We start from the raw sequence: 15,251 nt of genomic DNA, 5'->3' as shown, positions 1-15,251 counted from the left end.
TCTCTCTCTCTCTCTCTTCTCTCTCTCTCTCTCTCTCTCTCTCTCTCTCTCTCTCTGCATTTGAGCAAGACAGCACAGAATGTAATAGATTCTTCTTTCTTTATTGCATCTAATTGAATTACCTCCCCAGCCTTCTTTCTCTCTCCCTCTCCCCCTCTTTCTCTCTCTCTCTCTACTTTCCCAAAGAGAGAGGGGAGAGAGGCAGAGGGCAGTGAGTGTCTTCTGTTGAGAGCTCTATTAATAGTACATCCCTTACACACTGTCTTGTTTATGTGTGTGCGCTAGAGAGAGAGTTTAAGGTGTGTTGCCTTGCTGATGTGCCGCTGACATGTGTGCTGTGTGTTTTTTGAACAGAAAAAGGCAGAGGAGGCTCACCGGATCCTGGAGGGACTCGGACCTCGAGTGGAGCTAGTGAGTCCACATTTCTCCTCATATTTATTTTCCATTATCCTTCTTTCACACATCGTCCCTCTTTTTTCCATCAATCTTCTCTTTTAAAAAAAAGCTTATGATGTCAGCCGATGCTAATAGAGTCAATATATTTGTTTTATAGCAGTATCAGTTCAGCTCGTGTACTTGCACAGTGTCAAGGGGTCAGGTGTCTCATCAGCTGATTATGTCAGAGTTGACGTTGACTGTCCTCAGTTTATGTCATCATATCCTGTGACAGCATATCTCACAGTCGTGTTCATAATGTTGTTTTTCTTTGCAGTGTTACTCAAAATTTATCACAGTGTTTAGCAGGTTTTTTTCTGAAACGAATGAGCTGATTTCTTAATTCATCTTTTATTAATATGTGACCCTGGACCTCAAAACCAGTCATAAGGGTCAATTTCTCGAAATTGAGATTTATACATCATCTGAAAGTTGAATAAATAAGCTTTCCTTTGATGTATGGTTTGTTAGGATAGGACAACATTTGGCCGAGATACAACTATTTGAATATCTGGAATAAAAAAAAATCGAAATACTGAGAAAATCGCCTTTAAAGTTGTCCAAATGAAGTTCTTAGCAATGCATATTACTAATCAAAAATTAGGTTTTGATATATTTACGGTAGGAAATTTACAAAATATCTTCATGGAACATGATCTTCACTTATTATCCTAATGACTTTCGGCATAAAAGAAAAATCTATAATTTTGACCCATACAATGTATTTTTGGCTATTGCTACAAATATACCCCAGCGACTTAAGACTGGTTTTGTGGTCCAGGGTCACATATGTTTTATATATATACACATATGTTTTTATATATATATATATATATGTATATGTATATGTATATGTATATGTATTTATGTGATCATTGCATTTGAGATGTATGAAAACCTACTGCTGTAACTTTACCTCCACAGTATGAAATATGAACTCCTTCAGCCTGTGAGCCTGTGTGTGTGTGACTACATGCACTGCTGCCTATTTGTTTACAACATGGCTGTTGACCTTGAGCAGAGACTTTTGGCGCAAATTTATTGATAATCGAGGTGATAGAACAGCCCATCTGGTGCCACGTCTTTGTGATGCTTTGTGACAGAAGAGACACACTGCAACATGTCCATTTTCCCCACGGAAAAATCCTTCGCTTGACGTCTCAAACGAGTGTGCGATGATGATAGCAGAAGATTTTAGATGTGGTGTTGGAGAAGACACTCTTTTCTGTGTTTCTGGGCTTGGCTGAAAAATGGGACGATAGAAAAAGAAGTTCTCCCAGAGCTGGGATATATTGATGTGTGTGTGTGTGTGTGTGTGTGAAACTGAACTCCACTGCTTTCATCTGTCTCTCCTACAGCCTTTATACAACCAACCGTCTGATACCAAGCAGTACCATGAGAACATCAAGATGTGAGTATATTTATCTGTATCTCTTGCTCTTTCCGTCAAAACCAAAAACAACTCCATCCACTGAGAGACAGATCTGTAGCTTAAACAATTACAATCATGCGTATATGCCGCCTGTATTACTGCAGCGTTTATAATGATTGAGGAATGAAATTTAGAACTAGCATTGTAGGCACACAAGCATAGAGCCCAATAAATATTCTAATATTACAGTTCCTTAAATGTTTATTTAGTCTCTCACTTGCTGAATTAATTTTAATCTTCTGTGTAATTTTTAGCAGACAATTAATTTTTTTCAGTTCAACGTGTTAAAATGTTATAATAGTATATTAGTATTTATTAATATTGATATTAATATTAATATTAGTATTTAACGCAATTAATGCAGGGGTGGAGCTAGGGTTGGCCACCCCCTCACAACTGCTGCTTCTGTCTCTATTTTTTCTTGAAAAGAATTGCATTTATTTAGACACACAACATCTTTAAGACCATATCAAATGGGAGACTTTTCAGACATGTACTACAACTTCACCTCAGTGCCAGGTGCTAGTCAAACGAGTGTGGCAAAGGTACAGGTGATGAGGGAGCTTCAGTAGAACAACAGTGAACTGCGGTCAGATGAGATGTTGTCAGGCTGTATATCAGTAAAAACAATTATTTTATGTCTCTGAAATGGTTTTCAAAACGGTCCTGGAGCACCCCAGCACTGTCTCCCTCATCTAACACACCTATTTAACTCATCAGCTCATTAGTAGAGACTTTAAAGGAACACTCCACTATTTTTGAAAATAGGCTCATTTTCCAACTCCCCTAGAGTTAAACAGTTGAGTTTTACCATTTTCGAATCCATTCAGCTGATCTCCGGGTCTAGCGGTAGCACTTTTAGCTTAACTTAGCATAGGTCATTAAATCTGATTAGACCGTTAGCATCTCGCTCAAAAATGACCAAAGAGTTTCTATATTTTTCCTATTTAAAACTTGACTTCGTGTACTAAGACCGACGTAAAATACACAATGTCTTAGTACACGATGTAACTACAGAAGAGTCAAGTTTTAAATAGGAAAAATATAGAAACTATAATCAGAGCTTTGCATAAGGCGAAAAAGTTCACAGATTTCTTGAACACCTGTGTTCAAGTTGGTCAAATTCGCCGCGATGACCACCAGAAAGCTGCTTGGTTTGAAATTGACTTTGGTGTGAGCTATATTTCATACAACTCTGCTTAATTGACAGTGGACCTTCTTTTGCCTTTATTTATGGTGGTTAACAAATCCCCCACTTCCAGTCTTTCTGTGATCTTTTGGGTTATTTGGCCTCATAATTTATAGACAGGCAAATACATGTTTGAGAAAGATGTATTTCAGCTGTTCTTTGATCACACACAATTGAGGGTTTTGTTCTCAGGAGTCCTTTATCAACCTGAGCAGCACCAGTGGGAAATATTTGTGTAATAGTTGATGTGTGGGTAGATCATGGGCATTGAGCTGCATTCTTGGTTCCAGCACGTCTCGCACAGCAGCTAATCCTGCCATCTGCAGATGCCAAATAGGCATCTGCAGTGCCAATAGGTGCAGTGCCACCTCTGCACCTACACGCCTAATCTCACTCGTACAAGTAAATACACAAACCAATGACTCAAAGAGATTCTGCCAAGTGCACCAGTGTCTCATCAAATGCACATGATACCAGGCTGGCTTCCCTCGACATGTTGGCATAAATACGCAGTTTGTCTAAACTGCTGAAAGATGCACACACCCTCGTGTAGGACTTAACGCAAAATGCGAGTAAATTAATGGTCGTGACCTCTGCTGTTTGAAAGATGATTACTAATCTGACCTGCATTGCTAGGTAACTAGCTAGCTAACTCTCTTAAACACACAAATAAACAAACAAACAAACATTACACTTAAAGTTTGAGGTCAGTATGATTTTTATGTTTTTAAAAGAAGTTTCTTAGGATCACCAAAGCTGCATTTATTTGATCAAAAATACATTAAAACAGTAATGTTGTAAAATATTATTACAATTAAAAAATAACATTCTATATTAATATATTTGAAAATGTAATTTGCATTGAGCTATGTTATCTTAAATTTATTGTTAAATTTTTAGTGGTCCTAAGGAATGTTGCTAGTGCCGTTTTTGCTGTTCCTTTTCCAAGTGATCAGACTTACAATTTCCGGGTCCTAGAACTAGGGTCCTAGAACTATGCAAAATATGACTGCCTTTGCTTTGTCGCACAAAGATTGCTTACACTTGGACTCTCTTGTATATGCAAATATTGATGAGACACATCACAGCTGAAGTTTAGAGGTGGCATTTTATGTTGTTTAATTATTATGTATTCCCCTTTTACAGAAATCAGTCAATGAGGAAGAAGCTCATTCTGTATTTCAAAAGAAGAAATCATGCTCGCAAACAGTGGGTAAGTGAAAGCACTCAAATGCACACACAAAACACACAGAAGGATGGCACTGTTGCAGCTCACAGTACCTAAATATTGGGCACATTTATGTATTCATTACTAAGACAACAAGAATAACCTTCCATTGGATCCCAATGAGGATCCCAGTGTTAGGAAAGAGTAGTTAATTGATGTCATTTAATTGGTTGAATTGTAGTTATTGAATAATGGGGTTATTAAAAACTACACTGGAACTGTTAGCATTCAGTAATTACTTTCATTCGAATGTTTCCTCTCTTGATGACTCTACTGCAGCATACGCTGTCTAGACTTTTATATTCATCCTTTATTTTCTGACTGGTGTGCTCAGGAACAGAAATTCTGCCAGCGCTACGACCAGCTAATGGAGGCCTGGGAGAAGAAAGTTGAGCGCATCGAGAATAACCCACGTCGCAGAGCCAAAGAGAGCAAAGTGCGGGAGTATTACGAAAAGCAGTTTCCTGAGATCCGCAAACAGAGAGAGCTGCAGGAGCGTATGCAGAAGTGAGTGGTCTTGTGTTGTTATGAGCTTTGGAGATATTTGCATGGTTATGTGTGGTTTCATAAGTGTATTTATATCTATATTTATGTGATTCACTACAGTAGAGTGGCTCAGCGAGGTGGGGGTTTGGCCTCAGCAGCTCGCAGTGAACATGAGGTTTCTGAGATCATCGACGGCATCTCAGAGCAAGAGGTAGGGCTGGAGCTTGAATAAACGCATTGTTTCCTGCACTGCTTTTCAGTGCCAAATCTACAGCAACGTAGATGGAGAATACATTTTACCATAGTTGTGAGCTTGCAGTTTGAATTTGTGATAAAACACTCTGTACTATGAATTAATGTCAAGACACATCTCTTCATATTGTGCTGTGCATTCGTAACAGTAATCTAATTAATACTTTTAATTAATTTAATATACAGTAAGCTGGCTCTTTTAATAAATCAACAACTCACAAGTTGAGCCATCTGAATTAATCTGAATCATATACTGAATTAACTTAGTGAGAATTTGGTGAGTGAAGCAAAAATGGTTTTGTGGAATCATTATCGTCGCAGACTGTTCATATGACAACATATAGTTAAAGATACGCCTTTGCAGCAGTTTTTTGTTTTGTTTTATTTTGTCTAATAAAATATTAGTCAAATCATGTATTATACACTACCTTTTAAATATTTGTAGTCAATAAGATTATTTTAAATAAATTATTTTTTTCAGCAAGGATGCATTAGATTGATTAAAAGTGGCAGTAAAATATTTGTATTACAAAATATTTCTATCAAAAAAAAAAAAGAGACTTGAGCATAAGAGACTTCTTTCAAAAACATCATAAAAGTCTTACCAAGCATGAACAGTAGTGTATATGTTACCAAAACTGTATTTTATATACTAAGGGGCTGCAAGAACAATTATGGAGAAAATACTCAATAGACAAGCATATTCTTGAATGTAAAAGGATTGTTTGTGTATCTGTCTGGAAAAAGTGCACAAATAGTGAATTAACAACTAAAGGTCTCTTACACAACCAGTTGGGTTTTGTGGCTGATGCACTTCCTAAACACAGACATAAGATTCAGTGGCCTGTTTTTGCTGACTGTATCTGCCTTGCTTTTGGCATTACTGTTTCTCTGTTTCTTTTCGCATATTTATTTTCATTTCATATTAGTGACTGCCTCTTCCTCTCTCTCTCTCTCTCTCTCACTGCAGAACTCAGAGAAGCAGATGCGTCAGTTAGCTGTGATTCCTCCCATGCTGTTTGATGCCGAGCAGCAGAGAATAAAGTTTATCAACATGAATGGGCTGATGGCCGATCCCATGAAGGTCTACAAAGATAGACAGGTCATGAACATGTGGAGTGAACAGGAGAAGGACACTTTCCGTGAGAAGTACGTTCTGTCCTCATTGCATTGATGTGCGTGTTGATTTTGCTTGAAGGAAAGAGGAGTTACGAAATCGGTATTAAAATGCATCAGCCTGTGGTTTAGCATCCCTCTCCTGGTTTTCAAGAGCTCAGCAGTTTGTGTGCATATGGTTGTGTTTGATGGTTGGCTAGTGGTGCAGCACTAGGTGAAACGTGAACAGCTGAAATCTACATCAATGGGCTGATGTAAGCTAGGGCTGGGCGGTATATCGAGTTTGTACGATAATATGTTTATAAGGCGATATGGTTTGATATGATATGTTTGATAAGAGCGCATCTGAATAATAGAAGAGGACATAGAGTGAGCTGCTGTGGGAAAAGTGCATAATCCAATTTATTCTAAACATGAGACATGCTTTATATTAAGGGCTTTAAAATAACTGGTAAGATATAGTTAACATGTATGATTTAAAGTGACTCATGTGCTGCTGACAGATAGGCTACTTGTGCTGTTTAATGCTTTTGTGCTGTTTTCCTCAGTGCATAACTTACATTTCACAGTTATATTCTCCATCTGTAAATGTTAGAAAGTCATGGGAATATTTCCATTTTGCTGTCAGGAGCCTTTTGCATACAATTCTCTGCTAAACTTCACAGACTTAAATGAACAAGCATCGCAGCACACATGTGCGCCAAACAGACACAATAGAATAAGATTGCAATAATTGTGAAACATGAACATAAGTTAACTAGCTAAGAAAAATATTTTTTAACAGGATGGCGGACAGCAGTGTAAGTAAAATAATAGATGTACCAGCCATGTTAAGTCCAAAGTCTGGACCCACTTCGACTTTTATACCATCGATGGGACAAACAAAATCGACAAAGAGTACGCAATATGCAAGAACTGCATTATTTGCATGTGCTCTAAAGCCTTGCCAGTTTAACGTTTAATTCATGTGCGGTTCTGACATGCACTTTTTCTGAGCATGTACACTTGAAGTGCACGCAGACTAAAAAGTAGGGCTTTGCGATATGGACAAAAAAAACCTATCGCGATTTCTTTGATCAATTTTGCGATTTCGATTTTAATCACAATTTTGACACACACAGACATGCTTTACAGTCATTAATGCATTCAGTGTGAATTTGAAACATATTTCCAAAAGAAAACCAATTAGAGCTTTATCAAAAAGCTGTAACATGTCTCTAGAACAGACATAAGGCAAAATGATCACTAAGTAAAGGTGTAACAAAATGTCTCTACTCTCTAGAACAGACATATGGCAGACAAAAACATTTGCCTTGTTTATCTAAAAGTGAACTGTTCCTTGTTTTAAATCTAGCCAAAAATCCAGGTGTTGACTGTGAAACAGTAGACTTTAATTATATGCATTTATGGTGTAATCACTAAATTTCCGTGTCAATCCATGTTAATTTTTACCACGAATAATGCGCTGTCACTTTAATTCAGTGCATGCAGCATAGCAGAATTAGATTCCGTGCGGAAACGATCGCCGCATGACTGCTGCAGACGCACCGCTCCTGGAGCGCACTGCCGGTGCAGTGTGAACACTCTGATCTGTTAACATGGGTGCAGAAAAAATACGTTTGTATGCCCGCCCGGACTGTTCTGTTCTCGTGCTCCATTTAGGCGCGCTGCATTCTGAATAGTTCGGATAGCATACTGCGGGAGGTCGGGGGCGCGGAAAATCGTGCTATAAAGCGATTTAGAAATCGTGCACGCTCAAATTGCGATTTTATGACGATTTCGATTAATCGCACAGCCCTACTAAAAAGCCTGACAAACAGCACCTGATTACTGGACTAAGTTTATCTTTTGCGTCCGAATGTGCTAATACTGTCAAAAACACACAAGGTTTACATATAAGCACAGTTGGTTATGTCTAAATTGAAAGTAAACCGTTGAGAGAAAAACGTGCCTGTATCTTAGATGCGTGCAGCTCTTAAAGCGACAGCAGACTAATTGTACTAAACATGCTGCTGCTTGTCATTAAAGGGATAGTTCACCCAAAAATTTTTAATTCTCATGTTGTCCCAAACCTGTATTAATTTCTTTCTTGTGCTGAACATAATGAAAATATTTTGAAGAATGTGGGTAACCAAAAAGTTGCTGGTCCCCGTTAACTTTCATAGGGAAAAAATGCTGTGGAAGTCACTGGGGACCACTAACTTTTTGCAAATTTTTGCAAAATTTTCAGCAGTTTGGACTTGAATAAGAGAGAAAACCTGCACTTAACCTTTTCACAGGCATTTTGTTTTCATAGACCGATATCGTGATGTATAATTATAGGATTGTCTAGCAATATATCGATTATCACAGAATATGCACAGAATTGATATTATCGGTATCGTGAGCCATGTATCATATCGTATCGTGAGGTATCTTGTGATTCCCACCCCTATTATTAATTGTGTCTTGATTTCACTTTAACCAAAAAGGATGCTATAGAAAATTTGTTCAGCTGAAATATCTAGCGAAAGAATTAAACCGTAAAATACAGCATTTGAAGGTTGTGTTTGCTCTGTATCACAGCTCCTCCTCTCCCTCACTGCAGGTTTATCCAGCACCCAAAAAACTTTGCCCTGATAGCCTCCTTTCTGGAGAGAAAGGTACACCTGTGTTTTATTAATACCATCCTCTTCATCTCGTTGTTTGCACTGCAGGCAGTGTGCATGAATATGATGAGAGTGTATGAGCAGAACGAGTAAGGTCTGAAGTGCTCTGCGTGTGTGTCCTTCCACAGACGGTGGCTGAGTGTGTCCTGTTCTACTACCTGACTAAGAAGAATGAGAACTACAAGAACATTGTTCGCAGGAGCTACCGTCGCCGAGGCAGGAGCCAGGTGAGCATGAGACTACATCTCCCAGCATGCCTTTTGACGCTTTAATGCTGCATTTCATTCAAAGTCGGGTGTGAGATTTTCCTACTTGGAAAAGGATGTATAAAGAAACAAAACGCCAATGCTAGAATTAGTTTTTGAGATGTGTGATTATAAACAGAAGATAATTTATGATATTTTATACATTGTAAACAGGTTTATTATTGTGTAATGTTGTAACACTGGTATGTTATATGCTTAAAGTCCTGCTATTTTGCATGATGTCACCAAAGTCTCTGCAAAATCAATTGTAGACTTCTGCAAAAGAGTGTTGAAATTGAAAGTTCTGCATCAAGTGGTGTCCTATTGCACTTTCCAAGTAGAAAGCTGGAATTATGACTTTCCGAGTTGAATGGAATGCAGCATAAGCCCTGAAAAATTCAAGGTTGTTGACTATGGCATTATGCTATATTAAATTATATAAACATTGTTTATTTGCTTGTGGATCTGTCTCCTCATTTACAGCACGTACCTCATGATTATAGTCTTTATAGTGCCGGTGTGAATTCAGCTTGTCTTTTTAATGAGAGTGTGTTATTAAAAATAAATCAGCGTGATTCTAATGAGTATCACAGGCGCACACCTCAAAGTGAGGTCAAACTATATGAAGTAATTATCTAGCTACCGTTAGAGTCTGCAGTGATTCTCTCCTGATCTTACACACTTATTAATTTCTGTACGTGTGTGTAAGATCACGCACAGAGCGATTCATGAAACTGTTGCATTGTGAATGTATCTATTGTTTGTGTTTTGTTTTTTTTGAAGCAGGAGAACATGAGTTGAAGTTGTTAGAGTGAGAGCTGCGTGTGTGTGTGTGTGTGTGTGTGTGTGTGTGTGTGTTGCCTGCAATAATAGCAATAAAATCTGATAGAATAATGAGCCCACAGCCCAAACACATTTGTTTTACTGGTCTTCTGGTGCTGGAGCGTTTCTGCTCAGGTCATTAAATATCGCCTGATCTTAATGGGCTCACATTAAAACGTTCTCAGCCTGTGCCACAAACACAGAAAGAGAGGGATACAGTGGGATGAGCCTGATGGGTGAAAGAAAGCATGAACAAAAGGGAGACAAAAAAACAGAAAGCGAGTTACTGTGTGGATGAGTGCATCTGTATATGTGTGCTTAACTGTGCATGAATAACTGAGTGTGTTCATGCAGCACTGTAATGAGGGATGTGTGCAGCTGACATTACATCTAATTTGATTGTTTTCAGAGAAAAATTGTTTTGTTTTTTTTGGAATCGAATGGTTAGCATGGAAGATTAATTTTGCTGAAATGTATTTGTTAAAATTTCAAGTAAAATTTGGAAATTGTACTGTAATTTGGCTATCCTCAGGTGAAATACAGAAGTTTGGGGTTGGAACAATTTTAATGAAAGAAATTAATACTTTTAATCAGCAAGGCACATAAAATTGATCAAAAGTGACAGTAAATACATTTATAATGTTACAAAGATTTGAAAAACTTGAATTCCATTATGCAAAAACATTTATGTTAGCACACAATCATGTGGGAAATGATGACATTCATATACATTTGTCAGCTTCCTGTTTGTGTGTGTGTAAGGTTATATGAGGTGCTGTCTGTCATATTGAAAAGCTCTGAGGCAGAATCGGAGCTTGGATATGTCGAGACTCTTTCACTCCATTCATTTGTCCGTCCGGAGTCCACTCAGATCCGGTCTCTGTCCCCTCCCCCTTCATCCTTCTGTCATCCATTTTCCCTTTCGTAGTAGCGGTAGTGGATCATACTCTCTCTTTCCTGACAAAAATAGATGGTTTATGTTGCCTCATAATTCAAAATGGAATTCTTATGTGAAGGAAAACCCAGATACATAGAACTGAGGCCTGGGTGATAGGAGCACCACCTCCTCTTATGGGTGTTTTTTTTTCATTACGAAGAGATTTATAGAACAATGTCCTGGTTCCAGGCAGCTTTTTTTTTTTGCGCACCATTGGTGTACTTGAGCTTGCGAGTTAATTTTTCAATTGAATCAGGATGTCCATTTATTCCAAATGGGAGAGTTATGTTTTTTTTTTTGGGTGGAAATAATGTTTTAGATGATTTTAATTAGATTTAAATGGTTTTAATTTGCTGTGTTTTGATTGGTTGTATTCACAGAATAACCAACAGACACAGCAACAGGTGAACCGCAACAGCCAGGAGGAGAAAGACGACAAGGAGAGAGAGAAAGAGGGAGACCGCGAGGAGGACAAAGCAGAGGGAGATGAGAAAGAGGATGGCATGAAGTGAGTATCTTTCTCTCTTTTACTCGCCTTCTCTCCCTCTCATCTCACACCCATCCATCAGCTGTTTTTTTCATTGCATTTTCTCTCATCAAATCCTTTGAACCTGTGGCCCTACAACTTTCTTTTTTTCTGTGATTCATCTTAAACAGTGAAGGTACAGTTGTGTAACCGGCAGGTGGAAAAAGCATTCTGCTGACTTGCCACTCATTGCTTTTTTTTTTGCGTGTTACAGACTCTAGGATAGAACTGTGGTCATGATACCAAAAATGAGCTAATACTATTTTTTTTTTTCAGTGTCACATCAATTAATTAATTTAATTTAATTTACAGTTACTTTCAATTAAACATTGATTCAAGTTTTTCAAGTAATCAATAAAGTAAACCGTAATAAAAAAACAGGTTAAATATATTTAATGCAAAAATGTGTATATAAAATAAAAATTTCATATATTCATTCAAATATAGTTATATGCATTTTAATAAATATATAAAATTTTTTAGTTTATATAAACATTTAAAATAAATACATTTATTCAAGTTATAAATAGCAACAAAACTTTGACTGGGTTTGTCTTTTTCTTCTCAATATTGTTATTTGATTAATATTAACAGCATAATAAATTGGCCCTTTTGACATTCCAAGTAGAAACACAGCCTTCTAGTTTTCACTAAACAATGGCTATGTACAAATGCTGTTCTGTATCATTTCAGCCTAATTTAGTGAGCTGTTAGTTTCTGAACACTAGTTCACTCGCAGGTGCACACTGTATTTATATACTCTTGGGAAGTACAGGTAACAGTGTATTAATCTAAACTAAACCTGTGTAGTCAGCAGTACTGTAGGGTGTGATTAAAGCACATTAGCACTGGCCCGAATACACAGGCCTAAGTATACGCCCCAGCATGCCAGCTATACATTAAATGAGTGCATTAAGCCGAGTCTGTGCATTTCTCTGACTTTTCCCCTATGATTCTCACAACCTGCGGGCACAGCTGCTGCTCCTATATTTAGTACTGTATCTGCAAGATGGATAATGTGCAGGTAAGATAAATGAGGGTCTGCTCATCCCACAGCCACTTCCTGACACTGTGCCGTACTGCTAGTGAGCCAGCATTTGCATAGTGTGTTCACGTTCATGTATGGTTCATTTTTTTGGTTCTGTGTGTACTATCAGCAAGTTACCTTAAAAATATTTTTTCTAATAGGAATGCTCTGATTTAATTTTTTTTTTTAAATTTACCCATCATCCGTCTGTCTGTCTGTCTGTCTGTCTGTCTGTCTGTCTATCGATCTATCAATCTATCTATCTATCTATCATTCTATTTATCGTTCTAGCACTCTTATCAATCGTTCTAGCATTTTATCTATTGCTCTATTTTTTTGCCTGCTTAGTGACATTATACATAATGTATATATATATTTTAAAAGATTCTGTGCATTTCTCTGACTTTTCCCCTATGATTCTCACAACCTGCGGGCACAGCTGCTGCTCCTATATTTAGTACTGTATCTGCAAGATGGATAATGTGCAGGTAAGATAAATGAGGGTCTGCTCATCCCACAGCCACTTCCTGACACTGTGCCGTACTGCTAGTGAGCCAGCATTTGCATAGTGTGTTCACGTTCATGTATGGTTCATTTTTTTGGTTCTGTGTGTACTATCAGCAAGTTACCTTAAAAATATTTTTTCTAATAGGAATGCTCTGATTTAATTTTTTTTTTTAAATTTACCCATCATCCGTCTGTCTGTCTGTCTGTCTGTCTGTCTGTCTGTCTGTCTATCGATCTATCAATCTATCTATCTATCTATCTATCTATCATTCTATTTATCGTTCTAGCACTCTTATCAATCGTTCTAGCATTTTATCTATTGCTCTATTTTTTTGCCTGCTTAGTGACATTATACATAATGTATATATATTTTAAAAGATTCTGTGCTCTTGAAACCCATCATAAAAACAAGAATATACTCGAATTGAGGTAAACATGCCTAATATAAATGTTTTTCCGTATTGATGTAATCATATTGATATTGATAAAAAAAATTCAAATGATGGATGATAATCAAACATGATGTGTGAATAATTTTGCTGCGATAAGAGCATAATGCGACTATGATAATGATTTTTTTTTCTGTTCTTGCAGAGATGACACCTCTGGTGAGGACGGGGAGGAGAAAGAGCCTCCTATAACCGCTAAAGGCCGGCGCACTGCAAACAGCCGAGGACACCGGAAAGGACGAGTCACTCGCTCTATGACCAATGAGCAGGAAGAAAACACTTCACCGCTAAGCAGTGAGCTGGGTTAGCACACACTCACATACCATTTACTTTTTTCAGTGTGTCTCTGAGGTCACATGTGTTCAAATGAGTTCTTTGTTTTGCTCTGCAAATTAACTGTGCACAACCTTTTATTGTATAACACTGTCCCACTTGTAGTTTTATAACTTCACTTTTCTGTTTTCCCAAAATTGTGCTTCATTTAAAAACGTCCCCTATTACAGCATAAGGGTCAAAACACTGCCTTACTAATGTCATAAGAGCTTGAGTCATTTTCACAAGTTTGTGCTTTGTGCTTTTAGTTTGGATTAGTTTTAAGTAATTTAAAGTATGGATATGAATTTGCAACCTTTATTTTGTGTCTACTACCTCTTGCATTACACACTTTATTTATTGATTTGATTGCCTGATTTGTGTTAAAAAATAGTTTTATACCAGTTAGATTTGTCAGATTTAATTGCTTATCAAAATATTTTATTGAAACAATTTTATTAAAAGAGTTTTGGAGGTTTTGATCTCTTCCCATTCATGTAGACGGAAAGTAAACAGCAACCTGGGTTGTTACCAAGATGGTCGCTGAATTGCATTATAGAGACTTAGGTATTATCTCACGTTGCATGACATTCATCTTTTCTTATCTTTTTTTAGCAAACCTGGAGATGAATGAAAGTTCTCGTTGGACTGAAGAGGAGATGGAGACAGCAAAGAAAGGTCAGAACCCATGTTGGTTAATTTGTCACTACCGCATTTATTGACTGGACAATATTCCCGCTGTATGGAGCCATTTGTGCAAACACAATTAAGATCCAGTCAGAAGCATTTGAATTCACAGCAGAATGAATAAGGCTGCTTCTAGATTTAGTGAGAAGCAGTCAAACATCGCTGACATGGAAAACCAAAAGTAGTTATGCCAACTATAACCATGGTGTTGTGGCATTCATTTCAGGGTTTGTACAACCTTTTGAGATAAATTCATGCACTTTTCAATGATTTTAAAGTATTTCACGCAACTATTTCCAGCACTTTAAAGCTCTAAAAATGATCCCTTTTAAATGTTATTTTTAATGGGATGACCAAAACATACTTTGTGGTAAACAACATTTTTAAAATAAAAAAAGACATCAAATTACCACTATAACCAGTAGACGGCAGCAGAGGAGCACTTATTGACTCATTAGTCATTAATTTCTTCTTTTTTGCTTTATATTTGGATATTATAAAATCACTATAATTCATAGTATAAAATTAGTATAAAATATCAAATCATCAAGAAATCTAATTTTGTCAAAGTTTTGCACTTTTTTTGTGTATGAAATGACAAATGTCACAGTGACTTGAAAAAAAAATTCAATTAGCGACTGAATCACATAAAGCAAGTAAAGAGCGCTCCTTTTATAATCACTGAAGTTTTTGGTCACTTCAGTATAATACTATAGAGTAATGGTAGAAGAATAATGGTACATTTATTAAGATTAGAATATATACATTTTCCTTATAAAAGTTTGATTTTTCACATGTTACTGTTAATAAAAGTAAATTTTGTATGCTTCCCAACTTAAGCTCAGTGCTTTACTGTCAAATGTGCATTACCAAGAAATAAACAGGTAAAAATGATTATTAACTGCATTTATTAATGCAAAGCAATAGTAATTTTATGATTCAATTATCCACCC

The 15,251-nt window shown here is 37.0% G+C and overlaps 1 protein-coding gene across 1 annotated transcript in view; it reads left to right on the top strand.

Annotated features, from left to right (window-relative positions):
* The window catches only part of LOC107566014 (nuclear receptor corepressor 2-like), a 143,329-nt gene that overhangs the window by 109,716 nt on the left and 18,362 nt on the right, over positions 1-15,251 (top strand). The window contains exons 7-18 of the mRNA XM_016251367.1: positions 355-411; positions 1,794-1,846; positions 4,203-4,269; positions 4,619-4,791; positions 4,891-4,981; positions 5,993-6,171; positions 8,726-8,780; positions 8,915-9,013; positions 11,171-11,298; positions 13,229-13,279; positions 13,445-13,602; positions 14,227-14,289. Coding sequence (XP_016106853.1) covers positions 355-411; positions 1,794-1,846; positions 4,203-4,269; positions 4,619-4,791; positions 4,891-4,981; positions 5,993-6,171; positions 8,726-8,780; positions 8,915-9,013; positions 11,171-11,298; positions 13,229-13,279; positions 13,445-13,602; positions 14,227-14,289 — 1,174 coding nt within the window. The remainder of the gene's footprint in view (positions 1-354; positions 412-1,793; positions 1,847-4,202; positions 4,270-4,618; positions 4,792-4,890; positions 4,982-5,992; positions 6,172-8,725; positions 8,781-8,914; positions 9,014-11,170; positions 11,299-13,228; positions 13,280-13,444; positions 13,603-14,226; positions 14,290-15,251) is intronic.

The sequence above is a fragment of the Sinocyclocheilus grahami genome, unplaced genomic scaffold (assembly GCF_001515645.1).
Source record: "Sinocyclocheilus grahami isolate Dianchi unplaced genomic scaffold, SAMN03320097.WGS_v1.1 scaffold1041.1, whole genome shotgun sequence".
In the NCBI taxonomy this organism is placed as follows: domain Eukaryota; kingdom Metazoa; phylum Chordata; class Actinopteri; order Cypriniformes; family Cyprinidae; genus Sinocyclocheilus; species Sinocyclocheilus grahami.
The sequence above is the reverse complement of the archived record's forward strand: the minus strand, read 5'-3'. Positions and strand labels throughout refer to the sequence as shown.